This window comes from Macaca thibetana, chromosome 7 (genome assembly GCF_024542745.1).
Source record: "Macaca thibetana thibetana isolate TM-01 chromosome 7, ASM2454274v1, whole genome shotgun sequence".
Classification (NCBI taxonomy): Eukaryota; Metazoa; Chordata; class Mammalia; order Primates; family Cercopithecidae; genus Macaca; species Macaca thibetana.
Window position 1 is genome coordinate 16,416,366 of NC_065584.1, and position 25,739 is coordinate 16,442,104.

The 25,739-nt window shown below is 48.2% G+C and overlaps 1 protein-coding gene across 7 annotated transcripts in view; it reads right to left on the reverse strand.

Annotated features, from left to right (window-relative positions):
* Positions 1-25,739, reverse strand: part of DGLUCY (D-glutamate cyclase) — a 162,575-nt gene that overhangs the window by 17,752 nt on the left and 119,084 nt on the right. For 6 of the 7 annotated variants that reach the window (XM_050799063.1, XM_050799069.1, XM_050799066.1 and 3 more), the window contains 5 exons: positions 23,111-23,314; positions 15,857-16,117; positions 10,939-11,038; positions 7,677-7,825; positions 2,907-3,026 (listed from right to left, as the gene is read on the reverse strand). In XM_050799063.1, the coding sequence (XP_050655020.1) occupies positions 2,907-3,026; positions 7,677-7,825; positions 10,939-11,038; positions 15,857-16,117; positions 23,111-23,314 (834 nt within the window). Of the gene's footprint in view, positions 1-2,818; positions 3,027-7,676; positions 7,826-10,938; positions 11,039-15,856; positions 16,118-23,110; positions 23,315-25,739 lie in introns of all 7 variants that reach the window. The other variant, XM_050799065.1, reaches the window with a different exon arrangement.

Here is a 25,739-nt window from a genome sequence, read left to right on the forward strand (position 1 = left end):
AGAGAAGTCAAATGAATGTAATTTTTACCTTTGTTCCTGTATACGTAAAGTGTTTTTCCCCACCTGCCTCTGGCTTCTTTCAGAATTCTTCCTTTGTCTTTGGTTTTCTGAAGTTTGAATATGATATGTCTAGATGTAGCTTTTTGGCATTTATCCTCCTTAGTGTTCTGTCAGCTTCCTGGATCTATGGTTTGGTGTCTGACATTAATGTGGGGGAAATTCTCATTTGTTATTGCTTCAAATGCTGCTATTTATCGCTCTCTTTCTTCTCCTTCTAGTATTCCCAGTAGTATAGGTTATACCTTTTGTTGCCCCACAGTTCTTGGATATTCTGATCTGTTGTGGGTTTTTCCCCCATCCCAGCACTTTTTCCCTTTGCTTTTCAGTTTTGGCAGCTTTTGTTGAGATATCTTGAAGCTCAGAGACTCTTTCCACAGCCATGTCCGGTCTACTCATGAGCCCATCAAAGGCATTCTGCATTTCTGTTACAGAGTTCTTCTGTTACAGAGTTATTGATCTCTACTACTTCCTCTTTTTTGTTTGTTTGTTTTTTTCCTGAGACAGGGTCTTGCTCTGTCATCCAGGCTGGAGTGCAATGGCTCAGTAACAGCTCACTGCAGCCTCAACTTCCTGGGCTCAAGTGATCCTCCCACCTCAGCCCCCCAAGTAGCCAGGACTACAGGTATGCACCACCACACCTGGCTAATTTTTAAATTGTTTATAGAGATGGTATCTTGCCATGTTGCCCCAGCTGATCTACTACTTCTTATTTATTCTTTCGTAAAATTTCCACGTCTCTGCTTGCATTATCCATCTCTTCTTGCATGCTGCCTACTTTTTGCAGTTAAGACTTTACCATATTAAAGTCTCATATTAATCATACTTTTAAAAGAATTCCTGGTCTGATAATCCCATCATTTCTGACATGTTTGTTCCTTCTCTTCAAATTGTGTTTTTGCTTATCAGTGTATCTTGTAAACTTTTTTTGTTGTTGAAAGGTCGACATAATTTACTTGGTAAAAGCAACTGCAGCTGGGCCAGGCACAGTGGCTCATGCCTGTAATCCCAGCACTTTGGGAGGCTGAGGTGGGTGGATCACCTGAGGTCAGGAGTTCGAGACCATCTGGTCAACATGGCGAAACCCAGTCTCTACCAAAAACACAAAAATTAGCCAGGCGTGGTAGTGCGCACCTGTAATTCCAGTTACTTGGGAGGCTGAGGCATAAGAATTGCTTGAACCCAGGAGGCAGAAGTTGCAGTGAGCTGAGATCGTGTCACTGCACTCTAGCCTGGGTGATAGAGTGAGACTGTCTCAAAAAAGAAAAAAAAAAGGAACTGTAGCAAATGGACCTTTAGTGATGGCGGTAAGATGTGGCGGGGAGGGGAAGGGCTCTATAGTCCTATGATTAGGTCTCTGCCTTTTAGTAAGCCTGTGCCCTGGACTGTGAACTTCACCACTGCTTCTCAGTTTTGTCCTCTCCCCCTTATGTGGCACAGATTGCTAGAGGGAGCTGGAATTGGGTATGTCCCTCTCCCACGTGGAAGGCTGAAGAGAGGTGGGGTTGGGTAGTTACCTTTCCCCAGGTAGATTTAAGGCCCATCATCCCAGCACTTTGGGAGGCCGAGGTGGGCAGATCACTTGAAGGCAGGAGTTCAAGACCAGCCTGGCCAATATGGTGAAACCCTGTTTCTACTAAAAATACAAAAATTATCCAGGTGTGGTGGTATGTACCTGTAATCCCAGCTACTTGGGAGGCTGAGGCAGGAGAATTGCTTGAACCCAGGAAGTTGCAGTGACCAAGATGGCATAAGTGCACTCCAGCCCGGACAACAGAGCATTCAAAAAAAAAAAAAAGAGAAGAGGAAGAGGAGGAAGAGGAAGAAGAGGAAGAGGAGGAGGAGGAGGAAGAGGAAGAGGAGGAAAAGGAAGAGGAAGAAGAGGAGGAGGAGGAAGAAGAAAGAAGAAAGAAGAAGAAGAAGGAGAATGCCCTGGCCTACTTGAAAATGATTCATTTTTCCCTCCCCCTGATGCAAATGAGGGGATTTTTCTCTGATATTCATTGTGAGAACTTGGTTGAGCGCCCAGAGGCAAAACTCACAAGAGCACGAGGGCCCTCAGACCACTGTGTCCCCTGGAGTTTTAAACTCTCATACTTGCCTGTACTGAGCCTCCAGCCATTTCTCAATTACGAGAAAGGTTTTCCCACCCTGGCACTGGTTCCCACAAGGTTCCACTCCTCTCCAGACTGCGCTCATGAAGTGGGAGACAGCCTTTTTCGGGGATCTGCCAATTTTCTTGAAATTTGGGGTGAGGTCAAAGGAGGAGGCCAGACCTAGAAGGACCTGGACACAGGAAAGGTGGGTCCTGCGGGAAAGGAGCAGCAGTGGGAGGTGCAGGGAAGCCCATGGCAGAAGTAGGTGAAAGGAAAGGTGGAAAGCTTCTTGTATCCTCCAAACACTTACCAGATGGTTTTCTTACTGTCCATGCAGATAAAAGCACAGATGACTCTCTTCAGAAAGGCCTTCCTGACCACTGGTCTGAAGTAGCCCTCCCATCACCCTCTCTCAGCTATCTGTACTATCGCCCCCAAAGCTCTCATTACTCTTTAAAATCATCTGATGCGTTTATTCGTCAGGGCTCATTCTCTATCTCCCAGTACTAGAATGGGAGCTCTGTGGAGCACGGTCACTGCAGCTATAACCCCAGTGCTCAGAACACTGCCTGGCACACCGTCAATGTTTGTTGAATGACTGAATGAAAGGTCAGAGACTGAGCACCACCTCCCCTCCCTCCCCTGGTGTCCTCTGCACTACTCACAGAGAAGAGCTTCTGGTCTGGTCAGACTCCAAGCCAGATCCCTCACCGTGGGTAGCCGGCCGGACTGGGCGGCCATCCGAGTGCTCACCAGCAATGACGGCAAAGTCAGCCTCCACGTCGCAGGCGATGACATCCCCGTGCCATATGTGCCTCCTCACAGCCTCCTTGACTTTACCCATTCCAAGCTCGTTGCCTCCATCACCGACTCCTGAAGGGAAGGGGAGCTGAGTCAGTGCCCAGGACCAGGGCAAAATGGGGAGGCCTGAAGCAAGGCAGCCCTACGTGTGCTTGTTGCCTTTCAGAAGGCAAAGACGTTGGCTCTGGATATATTCTCAGACAACCAGGAGTTGTGTTTCTTCCCCTTAGGCCTTCTAGAAACTTCTTTAGTTAAAAATGAGTCCACGTTTGGAACACACCACAGTGTGGGCATGTCCCCTTTTGGGTCACATTCTCCAGCCACGATGGAGCATGTTCTATGCTCTTGGTGCCAGGCCCATGGGAGATGTGGGTATGGTGACACTCAGGACCTCCCTTCCAGTGGCTCCCGCTCACTGAGCCCCCGGGGGATCTGGTGCAAAGTCAGTCCTAGAGCTTACTTTAAAGGCTTCTGCTGAAAGAATGTGAAATGTATGTGTTTTAGTTCATTTTAATCTATACCAGAGGGGTGCCTGGTTAACATCTGAAATATCATAATCAGGAATACACACTCCAAGTGTGGTTAGTGAGCATTTGAAAGAGCCCATAGTCTTGAGGCCCATCTGATAGTCCGCGTCAGAGAATTTGTTAATTAGCATAATAAATGAACTCTAGAATAAATACATATTAGAAATGATTTAATTCATTGGTGAAATGAATGGTGTTCAAGATAGGTGGATTGGCTAAAAATAACTAGCAGGTACTTCTTCCCTTGTATGGATAAGATTTAAAAATCTAGTCTGGGTACAGTGGCTCATGCCTGTAATCCCAGCACTTTGGGAGGCCAAGGCAGGCAGATCACTTGAGATCAGGAGTTCAAGACCAGTCTGGCCAATATGGCAAAACCTCGTCTCTACTAAAAATACAAAAGTTACCCAGGTACGGTGGCACATGCCTGTAGTCCCAGCTACTGTGGAGGCTGAGTCAGGAGAATCGCTTGAAACTGGGAGGCAGAGGTTGTAGGGAGCTGAGATCACACCACTGCACTCCAGCCTCGGCAACAGAGCAAGACTCCATCTCAAAAAAAAAAAAAAAAAAAAAAAACCTAGCAAGCCCTGAAGCATGTACCCTTTGAGGTGGTGCTGTAGATCTGGGGACACAGCTCCTGTGTCCAGATATTTCTGGAGGATTCTGTAAACTAGATGTTCAACCCAGTGGGCTGGACTCCCCAAGCCTGCAGAACAGGTACATCATTGTCTTTGTGTCTGCTTCTATAAAGACTTGGAAGATGTGGAAGAATTCTGTCAGAGGCTAGTGTTCACTGTTGTGGGATCTAGATCTGATCCATCTCAAGCATCAGGGACTGGATTTGGCCAAAAGAATGACACAATTGTGAAGGACCACACACCTTAGATTTATATCCTGATGGTTTTTCTCAGAACAGTTCTCTAGATCTATGATAGCCCACTGAATGAGGGGAATAACACCCACCACGTAACATTGTTATCTCGTCTATAGCTGTCTCTTTTTAGCATCTTATGAATTCCATCTCGTTTGGGCTTCACGTCCATCCTGTCATGGATATCGTGATCCTCACTGTACAGAGCTGGCAGTCCCTGATGGGGGCAGTACCTGGGCAGTCAGTGGAAGGTGGAGACTTAAACCCAGGTAACTTGATTCTCAATTGAGCACTATGCCTATGACATGGCAGTTGCCCATGGAACCTGAGGAATAGGGGGTTTGATGGAGAAGAAGAGAAACAGGAAAATTCAGGAGGTAGCCTTGCTGGGCAGGAGGGCCTGGGGGGGCCACAGGAGGAGACTGGGCTCCTGAGGCCAAGAGAAGGCCCAAGGATCTACAAAGGGGGCAGTTCGAAGCCATGAACAGCCAGCTCCACCTGCTTCCTCTGGGATCTCAGGGTTGTCACAGCACAGATGGGGGTCCCGTTCTGGGCGTGGGAGGATGGGATTGCTCTAGCAGCTCCCTCAGACTCTGTTTGCCCCTGTAGCCACAGAGACCTCTTTCTTCCTTCTCCACTCTGAGAACCCCTCCCCCACAGACTGAGGTCCTCCGCCTGCCCAACCGGAGGGACAGGAAGCTGGAAGCCAACCGCACTGTGTGCACCACACCCACAGCCTCTTCTGGGAAAGGCCAGGGCGATTTGCAGAAACTTTCTAATCAGCCTAGAAGGCTCTCACTGTCTCATCAAAACCTCAAAAGCCAAAGGAGACTAATGAGTCTGGGAAACACGGGGAAACATGGAATGACAAACAAGCCTTCATTACCCCAGGGCCTGAGACCCACCCAGAGGGAAGAAAGCTTCTCCTTGGGGCTTACACTAAACCTTTCAGCAATTCATAAAGGCAGATTCCCTGATAAAGGGCTGGGGCCTCAGGAGTCTGCAGTCGACTCCTAATGCTACCAGCAACACTAATTAGCTGGATGATCTGAGAAAACCTCCTGGGACTCACCTTACCTGCCTCCCGGGGTTTTCACAGAGGCTTAAACACTACAATGAATGTGAAGCCTCTTGGAAAAGTACAAAGTTTTGTGCAAACACAAATTATCACATTATTATTATTTTTGAGACAGAGTCTCGCTCTTGTTGCCCAGGCTGGAATGCAGTGGCACGATCTCAGCTCGCTGTAACTTCCACCTCCTGGGTTCAAGCGATTCTCCTGCCTCAGCCTCCCGAGGAGCTGGAATTACAGGTGCCCACCACCATGCCTGGTTAACTTTTTAATATATTTAATAGAGACGGGGTTTTCCCATGTTGGCTAGGCTGGTCTGGATCTCCTGAGCTCAGGTGATTCACCTGCCTTGGCCTCCCGAAGTGCTGGAATTACAGGCGTGAGCCATCATGCCCAGCCCATATTATTATATTATTAACGATTGGAGGCCAGGCTCAGTGGCTCATGCCTGTAATTGAAACACTTTGGGAGGCTGAGGTGGGAAGATAGCTTGAGCTCAGGAGTTCGAGACCAGGCTGAGCAATATAGTGAGACCTTATCTCTACCAAAAATTTTTTTTAAAGTTAGCCAAGTGGCCGGGCATGGTGGCTCACACCTGTAATCCCAGCATTTTGGAAGGCCGAGGCAGGTGGATCACGAGGTCAAGAAATCGAGACCATCCTGGCCAACATGGTGAAACCCCGTGTCTACTAAAAATACAAAAATTAGCTGGGCTTGGTGGCATGCGCCTATAGTCCCAGCTACTCAGGAAGCTGAGGCAGGGGAATCACTTGAACCTGGGAGGCGGAAGTTGCAGTGAGCCGAGATCGCGCCACTGCACTCCAGTCTGGCAACAGAGCGAGACTTTGTCTCAAAAAAAAAAAAAAAAAAAAAAAGGTTACCTGTCAGGCCTCTGAGTCCAAACTAAGCCATCATATCCCCTGTGACCTGCACGTATATATCCGGATGGCCTTAAGCAACTGAAGAGCCACAAAAGAAGTGAAAATAGCCAGTTCCTGCCTTAACTGATGACATTCCACCATTGTGATTTGTTCCTGCCCTACCCTGATCAATTGACTTTGTGACAATACACCCTCCCCGTCCTTGCGATAATGTACTTTGTGATATTCCCCCACCCTTGTGTATGTATTTTGTACTGTACATTTTCCCCACCCTTGAGAAGGTACTTTGTAATATCCTCCCCCGCCCTTAAGAAGGTACTTTGTAATATTCTCCCTGCCCTTGAGAATGTACTTTGTGAGATCTACTCCCTGCCTGTAAAAAATTGCTCCTAACTCCACCACCTATCCCAAACCTATAAGAACTAATGATAATCCCACCACCCTTCACCGACTTTTTTCGTACTCAGCCTGCCTGCATCCAGGTGAAATAAACAGTCCTGTTGCTCACACAAAGCCTGTTGGTGGACTCTCTTCACACGGACGCACGTGACATTACCCAAGCACACCCTGTAGTCCCAGCTACTCGGGAGGCTGAGATGGGTGGATTGCTTGAGTCCGGGAGGTGGAGATTGCAGTGAGCTGAGATTGTACCACTGCACACCAGCCTGGGCAACAGAGTGAGACTCTGTCTCAAAAAAAAAAATTGAAATACTAACCATATGTTAGATAATTTTTAAATTAACATGCTTCATAAAATAATATATGGTACATTCTGTCCTGTATGACCAAAATAATATGCCATGCTTCAATTTTACTATTGATATTACTTTAATATTAGTTTTATTACTTTAGAGGCGGGCAAATAGAATACGCTTTCCCTCCCTTGCTTGTGGGGATGTTGGATTTCTAAATGGCGGTGTCATTAGTGTCTATACCAACCATAATGAACAAAAACTGTCTTTGCAGTGGAAAATGATGGTCCCCACATAACTCTTCCTGGTCATGTGTTCAATAGTCAATAAAAAGACACTTCGGCTGAGCACGGTGGCTCACGCCTGTAATCCCAGCACCTTGGGAGGCTGAGGCAGGTAGATCACTTGAGGTCAGGAGTTCAAGACCAGCCTGGCCAACATGGTGAAACCTCGTCTCTACCAATCATACAAAAATTAGCCAGGCGTGGTGGTGCGTGCCTGTAATCCCAGCTACTTGGGAGGCTGAGGCAGGACAATCACTTGAACCCAGGAGGGAGTGAGCCAAGATCATGCCACTGCACTCCAACCTGGGTGACAGAACAAAACTCCATAACAACAACAAAAAAAAGATACTTCATGAGGCCACGTTCCTGGTGCATCCCCAGTACTCCATACTTACCAGTTGATGAGATTCCAGGAATCTTCTTTGCAGCAAGAAAAAGATCGTCAATGGGGTCAACCAAGTGCTTGATGTTCATCTTCCTTGCATTGTAGTAATTGCCATCAGCAGCCCTTCCAGCACGCTCTATGGCCACCAGGTGGTCAAATCTGCCGGGAAGCAAAGGTCAGAGGGTGGCTGCTTTGCTGGGTCATGCCTTCTTGTGTTTGTGCGAAGGATGCTTCTCTCTTTCTTTGCTTCCTCCATCACTGCAGAACTTGGTGGCACATCTACTCTGGACCAGGACCTTTGCTGGAGGCTAGTCTATCAAATCCGTTTAAGATACAGCACTGGGGCTGGGCATGGTGGTTCATGCCTATAATCCCAGCACTTTGGGAGGCCAAGGCAGGTGGATCACTTGAGGTCAGGAGTTCAAGAACAGCCTGGTCAACATGGTGAAACCCCATCTCTACTAAAAAATCAGCTGGGCATGGTGGTGGGTACCTGTAGTCCCAGCTACTTGGGAGGCTGATGCAGGAGAATCGCTTGAACCCAGGAGGTGGAGCTTGCAGTGAGCCGAGATTGCACCACTGCATTCCAGCCTGGGCAACAGAGTGAGACTCTGTCTCAAAAAAAAAAAAAAAAAAAAAAAAAAAAGTCCAGCATTGGAATCCTCAGCAATTTCTTTAGTAGGGTCAGAGGCTATAAAAGCAGGAGGCCAATGGTCAGGGTTGCTATGGGGGATGGGAACATTGCTGGTGCCCACCCAGATCCCCTTTGTCCAGCAGGGACAGCCAGGCCAAGAGGCTGAGAGTATTGGCTGCTATTGGCCTGCCGCTGGCCCCTTCCAGGAACTTGTTCAGTTTACAGACACAAAACAGAAGGAAAAGGGCTCAAAATATAAAAGGAATGAGTCTAACAGAAAGATAAACTTCTTTAGATAGAAACAGAGAAATAAGGGGCACAGATGGCATAGTGGTCAGATGTGGACTGCGGCAGCAGATCATCTGGGTTTTGATTCCAGGTCCTCCTGCCACGGGCCTTGAGCAAATTGCTTACCCTTCCTAACCTTCATTTCTGCATCTGTATGGTGACATGACCACAGCGTGTACCTCACACAATGTTCAAAGAGAAAAACGAGAAAATGCACAGGAGGCGCTTGTCATGAAGCCCTGAACCTACTTAGTGCTCAGTCAGTATTAGTTACAGTGATTATTGTTGCTATTGTTACTAGCAGGAATACTGTTTTGACAATCCAATTTAAGAACATGCAGGCTGGGCACAGTGGCTCACACCTGTAATCCCAGCTCTTTGGGAGGCCGAGGCAGGCAGATCACTTGAGCCCAGGAGTTTGAGACCAGCCTGGGCAACGTGGTGAAACCTCGTCTCTACTAAAAATACAGAAATTAGCCAGGTGTGGTGGCGTGTGTCTGTAGTCCCAGCTATCCTTGGGAGGCTGAGATGGGAGAATCGCCCGATCTCAGGAGGCAGAGGTAGCAGTGAGCCAAGATCATACCACTGCACTCCAGCCTGGGTGACAGAGTGAGACCCTGTCTCAAGGGGAAAAAAAAAAAAAGCAGGCACAGTGACTCATGCCTGTAATCTCAGCACTTCAGGAGGCTGAGGCGGGTGGATCACCTGAGGCCAGGAGTTCGAGACCAGCCTGGTCAACATGGTGAAACCCAGTCTCTACTAAAAATACAAAAAATTAGCCAGGTACCGTGGCGGATGCCTGTAATCCCAGCTTCTTGGGAGGCCGAGGCACGAGAATCACTTGAACCCGGGAGGCAGAGGCTGCAGTGAGCCAAGATTGTGCCACTGCACTCTAGCCTGGGCGACAAAGCAAGACTCTGTCTCAAAAAAAAGAATATACATATTGTACTTTTACATCTCTCTCAATCCTTCCAAGACAGTGTTCTTCAAAAATCTCAACTCTGCTATAAAAAATAGTATGGCCGTTCCTCAAAAAATTAAAAATAGAACATACCATATGATCCAACAATTTCACTTCGACTTGTATGTCCAGGAGAAGTGAAAGACTCAAGGAGATATTTGTCCACCCATGCTCATAGCAGCAGGATTCAGCGTAGCCAAGAGCAGGAAGCAGACCAAGAGCCCGCTGCTGGATGAAGGCCAAACATAATGTGGTATATACACACAAGCGAATGTTATTCAGCCTTCTAAAGGCAGGACATTCTGGCACATGCTGCGACATCAGCTTTGAGGACATTATGCTAAGTGAAATGAGCAGTCACAAAAGGACGAATATTGGATGATTCCACTTATACAAGGTGCCTCGAATAGTCAAACTCAGACAGACAAAGTAGAACTGTGGTTGCCAGAGGCTGGGTTGAGGAGGAGATGGCGAACTATCTTTGAATGGAGCACAGACTTTCAGTTTTGCAAGATGAAAAGGGTTCTGAAGATGGATGGAGATGATGCCTGCACAGCAATGTGAGTGTACTTTTATGCCACTGAAGTGTAAGCTTAAAAATGGTTTAGAGAGGCCAGGCACGGTGGCTCACACCTGTAATCCCAGCACTTTGGGAGGCCGAGGTAGGTGGATCACTTGAGGTCAGGAGTTCCAGACCAGCCTGGTCAACATGGCGAAACCCTATCTCTACTAAAAATAGAAAAATTAGCCGGGTGTGATGGTGTGTGCCTGTAATCCCAGCTACTTGGGAGGCTGAGGCAGGAGAATCACTGGCACCTGGAAGGGGGAGGTTGTAATGAGCCGAGATCGTGCCACTGTACTCCAGCCTGGGCGACAGAGCAAGACTCCATCCCCCCATCCAAAAAAACAAAAACGTTTGACCATAACACATAGTAAGAAATACACACACTTGCACATACACAGTCTTATGAGGGAGTACTTACCATTACTATACAAGATATACAATGATGCTGTATTTCTATTTCATTTTCCAAAGGTGCTGGATACCCCAACTGAAATGATTTCACTATTATCTAACATGTCATGACCCATAGTTTGAGAATGAGAAACTTCTAGTCTTTTTTTTTTACATCTATGTCTCTCCTCTATCAGGAAGATATGCTGCCCCTCTCTACTGACCAGGGATCTGTTACTTCCAGAGATGCTCTGTGAGGCCCCCAGGACACCTTGAAACCCCCCAGCTTCATTTGTTAGTCTGGTCCATGAGAACCCATCTTCCTTGGCTCACGGCTTCGTTCTCACTGAAAGGCTCAGCTTTGCTGGCTAAGTTAAGAGCGCATATGGGCGTTTCTACCACCCGCCACTTAAACTGGGATGGGACATACGTACCTAGGTGTTTGTGGGTCTCCGTCTTTGCACAGGAATGCCTGGGCAGCTTCCACTGATCCACCTTGGTAAGTTAATATCGGGATCGGCGTCTTCAGAACACCTTGAAAATAAAGGCAAGCGGGGCACACATCAGCTCTAGTGTTGGATTTTGGAAACTCACGTTAGCTTTTCAAAAGCTTCTTTGAAGGCTATCATTACTGTTATTGAACAACATCTATCTGTAGAACATGTTAGGTAAGCCGAGGCCACGACACAGAGGATACTTAAGTTGACTTTTGGTCCTGGGTAAACTCTAGGGTTGACAGGGGTGGAGGCAGAATCGGGCTAATACAGCCGATCAGATATGCTCCACGCAAGGTGCCCATAACACTGCGGGAACAGTGCCTGTTCTGGCCCACTGCCATCACGAGGGCTGGGCACACATTTATGTGCCCTTGGTGACAGTGCGCCAGCCCTCTGCTACGCACTCAATGTGAACACTCTGATTTAATTTTTACAACAATTCTATGTGATAAAAACCATCATGGCCTGGGTGCGGTCCCTCATGCCTGTAATTCCAGCACTTTGGGAGGCTGAGGTGGGCGGATCACAAGGTCAGGAGATCGAGACCATCCCAGCTAACACAGTGAAACCCCGACTCCACTAAAAATACAAAAAATTAGCCGGGCGTGGTGGCGGGCGCCTATAGTCCCAGCTACTTGGGAGGCTGAGGCAGGAGAATTGCTTGAACCTGGGAGGCAGAGGTTGCAGTTAGCTGAGATCGCGCCATTGCACTCCAGCCTGGGCAACAGAGCGAGACACCATCTCAAAAAAAAAGAAAGAAAAAACCCCAAAAACCATCCTTATCCCCATTTTAAAGAGGAGGAAAACTGAGGCTCAGAGATGCCAAACAACTTGGGCAAGGCCATATATATATATCAGTTTCATAGCTCCAATTCTCACCCCAAATTCCCACCCACTCCCCACCTCCCTGCATACCTTCAGGGAAGGTTAAGAACAACTGAAGGAAATTCCCAGAGTCTGTGCCTTGGGTTACTTACTTATATTGGAGTGATTTCCAAAAGTGAATCAAAGTGAATTTGACTCTTAAAAACAGGAGTTTTTAATTACAAAAAGAACACATATTGTTGTAGAATACGTGGGAAATACACAAAAAATCCCAAAATAAAATAAAATGAACTTGGTTTTCATTAACTGATCTATCTCACAGCAGGTAGGGGTAGAATCCCAGCATATACACTGGCCAAACACAAAGTCTCCACACAGAGCTTAAGATGGCAGGGAGCTGAAACAATTTTCATTAAAAGGCCAAATTGCTTTTACGTTCTTCATCCAAATGTAATGGAAGTTCTGCAAAATCCAATATAGCAAATTCCACCCTCTGAGCTCCCATGAGGACGAGAGACAAGACCCAGCTCTGAGTGGAGTCTGGCAGGCATCTCCAAGCCAGGCTGTCAGGTGAGCAGAGAGGGCAGAGCGACTTCTGGGAAGGGGGCAGCTGAAAATACCCGGCAACACCGTTGTCCGATGGAAACGAGGGTTGGCCTGCGAGTAGTGCTCTACGCCGTTGCCAGCCCTTCCTCCCGAGGCCTTTCTCTTCTCTACGGAAACACAGCCCCTCGCCTTTCCTCTGGCCTCAGCACCGCTCCTTCCCATCTCCCTCACTACCTGCTCCACCCTTCTCCTTGTCCTCTTAACACTGGGAGACCCAGGACGCAATCCTGGGTCCTTCGCTCTGCCTCCATTTATTCCCACGGTGATTTCACCCAGTATCTTGACTTGGGAGCCCACCGACACGCCAACAGCCTCCCAATTTCTCCTTGCCCATGCTACTCTCCTGAACCCTTTATATATCACTAACTGCCTCCTTGACTTCTCCACTGTGTGGCTAATAGACACCTCATACCTAACAGGGTCAAACATGCATTCTTCTAAAAATTGTGGTAAAATACATGCAACATAAAATTTACCATCCTAGCCTATGTATTTATTTAGAGACACAGTTTTACTCTGTTACCCAAGCTTGAGTGCAGTGGCATGATCTCGGCTCACTGCAACCTCCACCTCCCAGGTTCAAGCGACTCTTGTGTCTCAGCCTCCCATGTAGCTGAGATTACAGGTGTGCGCCACCACACCTGGCTAATTTTTGTATTTTTAGTAGAAATGGGGTTTTGTTATTTTGGCCAGGCTGGTCTTGAACTCCTGACCTCAAGTGACCCGCCTGTCTCAGCCTCCCAAAGTGCTGGGATTATAGGCATGAGTCACTGCGTCTGGCCTGTTTTAGCCATTTTCAATGAAGTTCAGTAGAATAAAGTATGTTCACATCGTTGTGCAACCATCACCCCCATTCATCTCCAGAACTTTCTCATCATCCCAAACTGAACCCCTGTACCTATAAACAACTCCCCATTCCCCTCTCCTCCCAGCCGCTGGCAACCACCACTCTACCTTCTGCCCTATGAGTTTGCCTACTCCAGGCACGTCATATGAATGGAGTCATACAATATGACTGGCTTAATCCACTTCTCAAGATGTCCTCAAGGTTCATCTATGTTATAGCATGTGTCGGAACTTCCTGCTTTTTTAAGGCTGAGTAATAATTATCTACCACATTTTGTTTATCTATTCATCCATCGATGGGCACTTGATTTGGTTCCTCCTCTTGACTATCGCAAATAAAGTGCTATGAGCATGGGGGGACAAATACCTCTGAGTTGCTGCTTTCCTTTTTAGGGGGTATATTCCTGGAAGTGGAATTGCTGGACCCTATGGTATTTGCTATTTTTAATTGTTTGAGCCACTGCCATCCGTTTTTGATAGCATCTGCACCATTTTACAATCCCTCCATCAGGGCGCAAATGTCAAACCTGGATTCTTGATTTACCCCTAAACATGCCAGTCTTCCCCATCTCGGTTCACAGCAACTCCATCCTTTCAGTTACCAGGCCGCAAACCTTAGAGCAAGGCCTGATCCTTCTCCTCACACCCACATCCCATCCATCTGGAAATCATGTTGACTGCAAAATAGATACAGCATCTGGCTACTTCTCACAATACCCCCTGCCCTCTGTATCTGTACCTAGTGTCTCTTTAGGTTCCTTTGAAACCAGAACTTGAGACTTGGGTGCAGATGGTCTCTTGGGAGATGGTGCCAGGAAGCATGTGGGAGGAACAGGGAGAGTGAGGCTGGGAAGGAGGGAACGTGCACCTTCAAGGTTGCTGCTCTAGGGAGTGGGGGCTCAGTTCCACTAGGACCTGTGTGTCTCCAAAAGACAGGGGACAGGTCATTTAACCTCAGGTCCTGTCCCCCAGGGGTTGAGGGTGCCCTGAAGCCATCAGCCAGTGATTCCACATGGCTTTGGAGAGGCCCTGCAGGGCCCTAGCTTGTGGGCGGCCCAATCGGGTCAATGTGACTCAGAACTTCCACTGCAGTGGCGGCTGAAATCAGAAGTGGGGTTGAAGGGATGTGCCATGAGGCACCCCCACTCCAAACCGTCCTCCTCTCCCACCTTCCATAACTCACCAGTCTCCCATTTCCACCCTTGTCTCTGCACCCCAGTGATCGCTTACAACTCACACAGAACACGGCTGTCCCCCACTCAGAGAAATCCCAGGCTCCCCATCTCACCCAGAACAAAAGCCCAGCTGCCCACAGGGTCCTGTGAGGCCCTGCCCCATCTGGTCCCTGTTACCTCTCTGTCCCTTTTCCTCATTCACTCCAGGCCAGTCAGCCAGCATATCATCCTTTCTTAAACCCACTGGCCCCCACTCCACCTAATGGCCTCTGCCCCAGCCATTGCCACAGCCCAGGATGCCCTTCCCTCAGCCAGCCCAAGCCTCACGCCCTCATCATCAACCTGAATTCTGGAGTCAAAGGCCACCTCCTCCAGGGGGTCTTCCTGGCCATCCTGTTTAAAGTGACAGCTGTCCCCCACTGGTGCCACCGCCCAGCCCCTCACTCTCTAGTCTCCTCATCCTGGTCCATTTTCCCCATGGCATCGTCACTCGAACACACTGTGCCTTCATCTTACATGTTGTTTCTTGTCTGTCACACTCTGCTGGAAGATACTCTCTGTGGGGGCAGGACTGTTGTCAGTTTTGCTCACGGGTGGATCTCAAGAACCTAACAGAGTGCCTGGCACATGCTCGAGCTCAACATCCATTTGCTGCATGAAATGGATTCTGCATGTACAGACGCAGGCTTCTGGAAACTTCTGACATAATGGCTGCTTTAGGGTATGCCTTACTGGGTTTAAAGCCCTTTTTAAATGCTAAAAGGAAGAAACATACCTCTGAAGAATGCATTCTGAGGGACACAGAGCGATCGGCAGTGGGAGGCAGGTGAGATTCACCAGGCTTCCAGCTCATGCCTGGTAACACTTCCCGCAGGATGGAGGTGAGGTGAGCGGCGCTTGTTCACATTGAGCCTGAGGCTGATTCGGTTACACGGATAGTGGAATTACAGCCTCGAGTCTCCAACACCTGCAGCAATAACGCCCACTGGGTGCTCCAGGTGCAGCCCTGCCCATCACAACCAGGTGGGACTGCTGTCTGAGCCTTTCAGCCACTTCACACTCCACTACCCTCTCCAGCTGTGGTGGCAGGGCTGCCCCTGGTGGCTAATACTAGGCAGGTCATTCCCCCCATCGCACAGGGAGAACAGCAGGTGTGCAGGAAGGATCCCATGCTTTGGAGCCTGGTGGATCCAAGTTCAAATTCCAGCTCGCCATTTCCACCTGGGAAAATCCCCTGGACCTCCCAGAGCCTCGGTCTCTTCGTCTATAAAATCGGGCTATGCAGCTTACAACGGAGTTGTGAGCTGGAAGGAGAATGCTCTGTGCTGCAGATGCGGATTCACTCCAGCCTCTGTCCACAAAGCCCATCTGGGGAAACGGACCAAGCGCATCTCACTGCTCACCTTGCTCAACAGCGTCTTCGACAATCTTCTGGTGCAAGTTCCAGGCTCTCTGGTCAACGATTATGGCTACCTCCTTCTCCAAGGCCTGCAGGAAGGCGGCCAGAGCAACAGCTCCTGGTGGGCCATCTGTCTCTTCCGGAGGCTCATGATTGAAATGCGTCGGGAACCCAGTGGTGATGAGCACTGAGCGGGCATGGGACAGCGAGAGAGAGGCCTTTAGCAGCTCGTCTTTACAGAGGAGGTGTCCAATCCCCCGGTTCCCTGAAATGACAAAAATAAAATAGAATGTAAAACTGACTCTTTACTTTTAAAATTGTTTTTATGTATTTATTTATGATGCGGTTTTGCTCTGTCATCCAGGCTGGAATGTAGTGGCACGATCACAGCTCACTGCAACCTTGAACTCCTGGGCTCAAGTGATCCTCCCGCCTCAGCCTCCCGAGTAGCTGGGCACGCGTCACCACATACCGCTAATTTTTTTTGGCACTTTTTTTAAAAGATAGGGCCTTGCTACGTTGCCCAGTCTGGTCTCAAATTACTGGGCTCAAGCAATCTTCCCACTTTGGCCTCCCGAAGTGCTGGGATTACAGGCGTGAGCCACCACACCCAGCCAAAAGTGATTATTTTTAAAGTAAAAACTTTATAGTAAGAGTAGTTTGAGTTTTTAGTTTGTTTGCTTTGTTTTTTTGAGGGCTGCAGCAGAGACTGCAAATTGCTCACCACAGTGTATTCTACCCCCGCCCCCTGACCCCAGCAGTGAAAGAGAGAGGGGTAAATGGCTGAGGAGCCTCCCTTCAGTCAGGTGTGGCTGCAAGATTGGGTTCTCTCTACTGGATCGTGATGGAAGTGACACATGCCACCTCTGGGCCTGGCATGCACCTCCACACGCACCTCCAAGCTCGTTCCCCTTTCCTGGCGGCTGGAGTATTGACAACCAGAACCTCCTGGGGGTCACAGGATGTAACGGCAGACCTGCAGGGTCTCTAAGTGACTGAGTGGGGCAGGTCCCCTTCCTGCTGACCCAGGACACTCACCCTGGAAGACCCACCCTGGCCTGCTGTGTGAGAGAGGAACACATTTCTGTTGTATTTGAGCAAAGCATCCCAGGGCTTCTAGGTTACAGCAATCTAGCAAACCCTAATTAATACAGGGAAAATATAAGAGGGAAGGGAAACAGTACTGTCTTAGCTGGAGGTTCCCTCAAAGAAGACCCCTAGCACAAGGACCTGGGCACAAGTATTTCAGTGGGAGGTGATCCCAGGAAATGCAAGCGAGAAGATGGGGAAAGGGGAAAAAAACAGTAAAGGATTGTGAGTGAGCAAGTTAACTTCAAAGGCAACCAGGGCTCAGCGCGGCTTGAGATTCTCTAAGAAACGGTGGGGTCCTCGGAGGACAGGGAGACTGGGCATTTACCCACCTGCCCATTAGGGCATTGAGTCCTCTGCACCTCCAGGCTGTGCCTGCTGTGATGAGGGAGACTCTGGAGGGACAGAGGGTGTCCTCAGATGGAGCAGAGAGACCCGAGCCCCTAAGGTAAGAGGCTGTCATGCTGGGAGCCACCCATAATTCTATGCAAGTGAACCCAGGTGGCCCAGAGGATACGAGTGGGGAAGCTGTGGTGTGTGCTACAGATGCCCACCAGTGGCTACCAAGCCAGGCAGCCACTCTCATGAGGTCCCATTGTGCCTTTGTCTACATTCAGGTCACCTCAGAGCAAAACAGTGCATGCGAAGGCAGAGTGTGTGACACAGAACTTCCACTCTGGCGGTGGCTGAAATCAGCAGTGGACTGAAGGGACGTGAGGGGATGCTGGCTTACAGTTGAGGTGCCTGGAGAATATGAAAGACACGGGGTTGGCTGGGCGGGGTGGCTCACGCTTGTAATCCCAGCACTTTGGGAGGCCGAGGCGGGCTGATCACGAGGTCAGGAGTTCAAGAGCAGCCTGCCCAACATAGTGAAACCCCATCTCTACTAAAAATACAAAAATTAGCCAGGCATGGTGGCAGGCGCCTGTAATCCCAGCTACTCAGGAGGCTGAGGCAGGAGAATCGCTTCAACTTGGGCGGTGGAGGTTGCAGTGAGCCGAGATCGTGCCACTGCACTCCAGCCTGGGCAACAGAGTGAAACTCTGTCTCAAAAAAAAAAAAAAAAAAAAAAAAAGAAGAAGACATGGGGTTTGGATTTCTGTTATGGAGGAACAGTTCCAGACTTAGGACCAGGAAACTTGCATTCCAGTCCAGGTGCTGGCATATTGTAGCTGTGTGACCTTGGCCTCATCCCTTGACCTCTCTGAGCCTCAGTTTTCCCACATGGAGAATGGGAGGTAGTCCAGGTGTAGGAGGGTCACGGGGACATAGCCCCTCACATAGTGTGCTGGGAGGAGTGGACACTGGAGCAGTGCTATCTGGAGGGTGATTTCTCTCTTAGATTTGTGTATTCCACTGGAGCCAGCGAGTCACTTCTCGTGCCCACTATTCCTAACAAAGTCATCATGGGCATGTTCACAAACAGAAGGATATTCATCACCGCATTGTTTATGGTGTTAAATAACAGCATATAAATAAAACACCAGAACATTTGTAAAACGAAATTTTAGGTCAGGCGCGGTGACTCACATCTGTAATCCCAGCACTTTGGGAGGTTGAGGCAGATGGATCACCTGATCCATGGTCAGGAGATCGAGACCAGCCTGGCCAACATGATGAAGCCCCATCTCTACTAAAAATACAAAAATTAGCCGGGCATGGTGGTGCACACCTGTAATCCCAGCTACTCAGGAGGCTGAGGCAGGAGAATCACTCAAACTTGGGAGGCAGAGGCTGCAGTGAGCTGAGATCGCACCACTGCACTCCAGTCTGGGTGACAGAGCAAGACCCTGTCTCAAAAAATGGAGGGGGGCGAGGATAAGAATAACAACATTTTTAAGTAAAAAAATTGGGATGTAACCTACTTCCTAGGGCGCATGAGCACCAGACGGAGAAGAGGAGAGTGAGAACTTGGTCAATTGTAAATTGGTCAATACATTTATGATGATTTTATCATCACTGCTAAAATCATTACTATAAACCCTATATCCCTTCATATTCCCCAGGCACCTCAAATGCAAGCCAACATCCTCTCAAAAATGACCGAGTGGGCCTATTCTTATGCCCAGTGAGTAATGCTCAAGACGCTGTTATGAATCTTCTATCTGCTTATTTAATATAGTGGGGATCAAAAGCATCTGTTGTTCTTGAGGATTAAAGACGGTCCTTAACAGATGACATCAACACATCCAACAACTGTAAATCTGCCTCCCCCAGCATCATTCTTCAAGCTTCGTCTTGCAGTCTGCACAGCATTGATGGATGGTGTTTGTGGCTGAACTCTTAGCTCGTTTTATTAAGCAGTGGGCGCACCACGTCCGCAATAAATTTACTTCCCAATTACTTTTTTTTTTTTTTTTTTTAAATCTGAGCTAATGATAGAGTTAATAATTCATCTTCCCTCATGACCCTGTGCTAAATGGAGAGCCATCAGCTTGGGTAAGAATGTTTGTGAAGGAGAAGGTACGGCAGAAATTTAAAAAAATATATCCACCCAGAGCACCAGAAGCGGTGGCTCCCGCCCGTAATCTCAACACTTTGGGAGACTGAGGAGGGAGGATTGTTTGAACCCAGGGGTTCAAGACTAGCCTGGGCAACACAGGGAGATCCCATCTCTACATCCATCCATCCATCCATCCATCCATCCAAACATCCATCCATCCATCCTTCCTTCCTTCCTTCCCTCCCTCCCTCCTTCCCTCATTCCCTCCTTCCTTCCCTCCCTCCCTCCTTCCCTCCCTCCTTCCCTCCCTCCCTTCCTTCCCTCCTTCCCTCCCTCCCTCGTTCCTTTCCTCCCTCCTTCCTTCCCTCCTTCCCTCCCTCCCTCCTTCCCTCCTTCCCTCTTTCTCTCTCTCACACATCTTGCTCTATTGCCCAGGCTGGAGTGCAGTGGTGCAGTCATGGCTCACTGAAGCTTCAACCTCCTGAACTCAAGTAATCTGCACACCTCAGCCTCCCCAGTAGCTGGGACCACACCTAGCTAATTTTTTTAATTTTTTGTAGATAAGACCTCTCTATGTTGCCCAGGCTGGTCTTGAACTCCTGACCTCAAGTGATCCTCCCACCTCGGCCTCCCAAGAATTAGGCATTTCTAGGGCTGGTCTGCACTGTCAGATTCGTGACAGTGCTGGCCAGCAGGGGAAGGTCTCAGTCTGTCTGTTTTGGGGCTCTTTCCAGCTGCCGTAGGCTTTAAACTGGCACTGGAATCAGTCCTGTCTGGGCCCTGGGAGTCTGGCCCAGAGAGCTGACCGCTGATGTGCAGGCTGGCCTCACCCCTCAGCTCTCCAGGAAGGTCGGCCACCATTGATCCAGGTAGCTACCTGGATCTCCCCACTGGTCCACCTGACTCTGGGGAATGAGAGTCAGGTAGACCGATGGGGAGGTCACATATGCCTTCTCTCCAGTCATTCCAGGTGCCAAGGATGGTTTGTACCCCAGGTTTAGGAGCACGGCCCATGAGAAGGTCTAGAAGATGGACTCGGGTGTGAACCAGGAGTCACTGGAGCACTCTTTCAACTGCCCAGGCAAGACTGTGACTTACTGTTTACATTCAGATTCTAATTTAGCTGACATTCATAAATCATGGGCTTGAAGTCAGCAGACATGAGTTCAAGTTCTGCCCTGACCACCTACTAGGTATGTGGACTCTGGTAAGTCTCTGCACCTTATCTGCCTCAGTTTCCTCACCTGTTAAATGAAGTTAATCATAGCTGCCTCCACATAGAGTCATTGGGAGACTTTAACAAGATGAAACGCTTAAATGCTTGCTGGCAGCCTGATGCCTGGCACAGTACAACTTGGTAGGTGACACCATTATCCTTTCTATGCATCACAACCCAGAGAGGGAGGCATAATTGTCATTACTCCTGTTACGCTGATGAGGAAACTGAGGTATGGTCTATGCCGTAATTCTCTCATGAGTGTTTGCCAACAAAGGAAATTACCCCGCACAATGGCAGGTGAAACTGCAGTCTCTGCTGGCCACCTGGGATTAGAAATTCAGCCCTTAAATGAAGACACAGCTGGAAGTTAAAAGCCCCTCAACCAGCTTTCAGCAAACCTCTTTCTAACTGGAATCAGCAGGGCCAGGCGTGGTGGCTCATGCCTGTAATCCCAGCACTTTGGGAGGCTGAGATGGGCAGACCACTTGAGCTCAGGAGTTTGAGACCAGCCTGGGTAACATGGCAGAACCCCGTGTCTACTAAAAATACAACAACAAATTAGCCAGGTATGGTGGTGCCGGCCTGTAGTCCCAGGTACTCAGGAGGCTGAGGTGGGAGGATTGCTTGAGCCTAGGAGGTGGAGGTTACAGTGAGCCAAGATTGCATCACTGCACTCCAGCCTGGGCAACAGAGTGAGACCTTGTCTCAAAAAATAAAATAAAATAAAATAAACAACTAATTGGAATCAGCAGGTCCCCTAGGGGATCTCACCAGCCCTCTCCCATGTGCAGAAGGCCAGTGGTTCCAAAGCCACAGAAGGGCTATCCTTCCTCTGAGATGCGTTATACAATATACAAGTTGACTGCAAACTGTTGTGAGGCTGTGGCTGTAGGGTCCTGCCCCACTGGGATCCCCAGAGAAGTAATCCTGCCCCTAACACTATCCCTGCTGCCTAGTATACAAATAATCTATTACATGCCCAATCCCAGGGCAATGGCACAAAACGGAGAGATTAGGGACATCATTAAATCCATAGAAGACAAGCTGGGTGGTCCACGCCTATAGTCCCAGCACTTTGGGAGGCTGAGGCGGGAAAATCACTTGAGCCCAGGAGTCCAAGACCAACCTGGGCAACACAGTGAGACACCGCCCTCCCATCTCTAAATAATAATAATAAACTACATAAATAACTTTTTTTAAATGGTGGCAGTTGCCTACCTAGAAACCATTCTCTCTTTTTTTCTTACCTACCTAACTCCATCTGCTTCTGGCTGGCAACATGCCCAGCAAACAAACTCAACGAACTTCCTCACATGTTTAAAGTTTAGAACAACAAGAAAAAGCCAAAAACGACTGGGCGTGGTGGCTTACACCTGTAAATCCCAGCACTTTGGGAGGCTGAGATGGGTGGATCACCTGAGGTCAGGAGTTCGAGAGACCAGCCTGGCCAACATGGTGAAACCCTGTCTCTACTAGAAATACAAAAATTAGCTGGGTGGGGTGGCACGTGCCTATAGTCCTAGCTACTCAGGAGGCTGAGGCAGGAGAATCATTTGAACCTGGGAAGTGGAGGTTGCAGTGAACTGAGATTGTACCACCACACTCCAGCCTGGGCGACAAAGTGAGACTCCATCTCAAAAAAAAAAAAAAAAAAAAAAAGAAAAAGCCACAAAGAAGAACGCAAGGCTGGGGCCGGGCGCGGTGGCTCAAGCCTGTAATCCTAGCACTTTGGGAGGCCGAGACGGGCGGATCACGAGGTTAGGAGATTGAGACCATCCTGGCTAACACGGTGAAACCCCGTCTCTACTAGAAATACAAAAAATTAGCCGGGCATGGTGGCGGGCGCCTGTAGTCCCAGCTACACGGGAGGCTGAGGCAGGAGAATGGCGTAAACCCGGGAGGCGGAGCTTTCAGGGAGCTGAGATCCGGCCACTGCACTCCAGCCCAGGCGACAGAGCGAGACTCCATCTCAAAAAAACAAACAAACAAACAAAAAAACCCAAAAAAACAAAAAAAAAAAAAGCAAGGCTGGGCACAGTGGCCCACGCCTGTAAACCCAGCACTTTGGGAGGCCAAGAGTTCAAGACCAGCCTGGCCAACATGGTGAAATCCCATCTCTACTAAAAATACAAAAATGAGCCGGGTGTGGTGGTGCGCGCCTGTAATCCCAGCTACTCAGGAGACTGAGACAGGAGAATCACTTGAACCCGGGAGGCAGAGGTTGCAGTGAGCCGAGATCACGCTATTGCACTCCAGCCTGGGCAATAGAGTGAGACACTGTCTCAAAAAAAAAAAAAAAAAAAAAAAAAAAAAAATCACTCATAATAGCACTACCTAGAGACCATCAATGTCAGTATTTTGGTGTATTTAATTTTAGTCCTTTTGAGATTTATATGCAGTACCAACATTTAAAAAATCATGCTGTGGAGACATTTTGCATCCTGCCTTTTTCACTGAAAATTATGTCAGTGGTCAGTTTCTCCAGGTGCAAATGCATTGTTTCTTACCTGGGTCTATGCCGATCACAGACTCTAGCTCTCTGATCTTCTGAGAAGCGGACACTGACGCGATGCTGTAGTGCAGAGGATCTTGGGAAATGTGATGGACCTCTGGAATTCTCTCTGGGGTGAGACAACTAGCTGCAGCCTTTGTATCCTTCAGGTCAGTCATAACCGTGCAGCCTGGGATGCTGGCAAAAGCCAGTGGGGTCTCTAAAACACACAACAGGAGGATCTGAGCCCAGCCACTTCAGCAAGTCCAGCCTACCCTCATCTAGCCCACTGCTGATAGGCAAGATGGCGCCTGGTCATCAGCTCAGCCTAAGCACTCCCTATACCACCTGTTGGCGCCAAGGTCAGAATGAGCTGGTTGATGGCTACATCGAGCTCCATTTACACAGCTGCCTCTAATCTCTAGGAAAGTAAAGATGAGTTGAGTATGGGTTGAAAAGAAGTGAGAGACAGCCACAGCTGTAGCTAGAGCTCTAGGCAATTCCATCAATTTAACCCATGGCGATCAGGAAGTATTTACTGGATTCTTAAAACTCATGACGCCATCTTGCTTTGCTTTCCAGCAAATGTTAGATTTGGAATCCCCTGTGAGCATCGTTTCTATTTTTCCTTACGGCACTTACATTTTGCTTTCGTTTGTGTTAATTTTATGCTTTAAAGACTCTTCCTTGTTAGATTTCAGGCAATGTGAAACACTACAGCATAGTTATTAAGAAGTGGTTTTAGCATTGTGAACATACTTGAATTTGGGATGTGACTTTATTGACTTTATTTTTTTATTTTATTTTATTTTTTTTTGAGACAGAGTCTTGCTGTGTCACCCAGGCTGGAGTGCAGTGGTACAATCTCGGCTCACTGCAACCTCCACCTCCTGGGTTCAAGCGATTATCCCGCCTCAGCCTCCTGAGTGGCTGGGATTACAGGCACCTGCTACCATGCCCGACTAATTTTTGTATTTTTGGTAGAGACGGGGTTTCACCATGTTATCCAGGCTGGTCTCAAACTCCTCACCTCAGGTGATCCACCCACCTTGGCCTCCCAAAATGCTGGGATTACAGGCATGAGCCACCACGACTGGCCCGACTTTATTCTTTAAACCTGTTTCTTTGACTGTAAAGCAATGATAACGCCTCATATGGCTGTTGTCAGAAAGAAACTGGAAAATGTACGTAAAAGTGTTTAGCAGGCCAGGTGCTAAACACTCAAAAAAAAAAAAAAGTGTTTAGCACACTCATGTGGTTTAAAAAAGTAAAAAAAAAATAAGTTTTTTAAAAGTGTTCAGCAAAGTGCTTGTTTCAGAGTAAGCCCTCAATAAATGATGGTTTGCATAATTGAACAAGCACCATATATATATATATCCATATATATGTATCCACTGTGTGTGTGTGTATATATATATATCCACCATATATATATACACACACTTTTTTTTTTTTTTTTTTTTTGGAGACAGAGCCTTGCTCTGTCACTTAGGTTGGAGTGCAGTGGTGCAATCTTGGCTCACTGCAACCTCTGCCTCCCGGGTTCAAGCAATTCTCCTGTCTCAGCCTCCTGAGTAGCTGGGATGATAGGCGTGTGCCACTATGCCTGGATAATTTTTGTATTTTTAGTAGAGACAGGGTTTTGCCATGTTGGGTTGGCTGGTCTCGAACTCCTGACCTCAGGTGATCCTCCTGTCTCAGCCTCCCAGAGTGCTGGGATTACAGACGTGAGCCACTGCGCCCAGCCTCATATATAAATTTTTGAAAGAGACAAGGCTCTTTCTCTGTTGCCCAGGCTGGAGTACAGTGGTGCAACAAAGCTCACTGCAGCCTCAAACTCCTGGGCTCAAGCAAGCCTCCTGCCTCAGCCTACCATAGTGCTGGGATTACAGGCATGAGCCATGGAGCCTGGCCTGAATCACACAGTATCTTACTCATTCTTAGTTTCTTGTGCCTGGCTCATTAAGTGCTTAATACCATACTATTTACCTCTTCTGCCTTCCTCAGTGTCATTATCATCCTTGAGTACTCATGTCCACTCAGCTGTATGCTCCTGGAGAAGAGCGACCATTGCTCATGCATCTCAGGATCCCAGAGTGCCTTGCGCATAATAGGTGTTCAACAAATGCACATGTGAATTGAGTAAATACTGGATTTCACAGGAACAATAAAGTTTCTTTTCTTTTCTTTTGTTTTTTTTTTTGAGACAGAGTCTCACTCTGTCACCCAGGCTGGAGTGCAGTGGCGCGATCTCAGCTCACTGCAAACCTCTGCCTCCAGGGTTCCGGCAATTCTCTTGTGTCAGCCTCCCAAGTAGCTGGGATTATAGGTGTGTGCCACCACGTCTGGCTAATTTTTATATTTTTAGTAGAGACAAGGTTTCACCATGTTGGCCAAGCTGGTCTTGAACTCCTGACCTCAAGTGATCCAATCACCTCAGCCTCCCAAAGTGCTGGGATTATAGGCATGAGCCACCATGCCTGGCTTAAAGTTTCATATTTAATAGAAAGCCAGAGTCAGCCAGCACTTCAAAATAAAAATCTGATAGATACATAACTTTTCGATTTGACGTGTAAGGGAAAGAAGTCATGAATCTGAAGAATGTAATCATCGCTTGTCTGTGTTTTGAACGGCACCTAAAACTG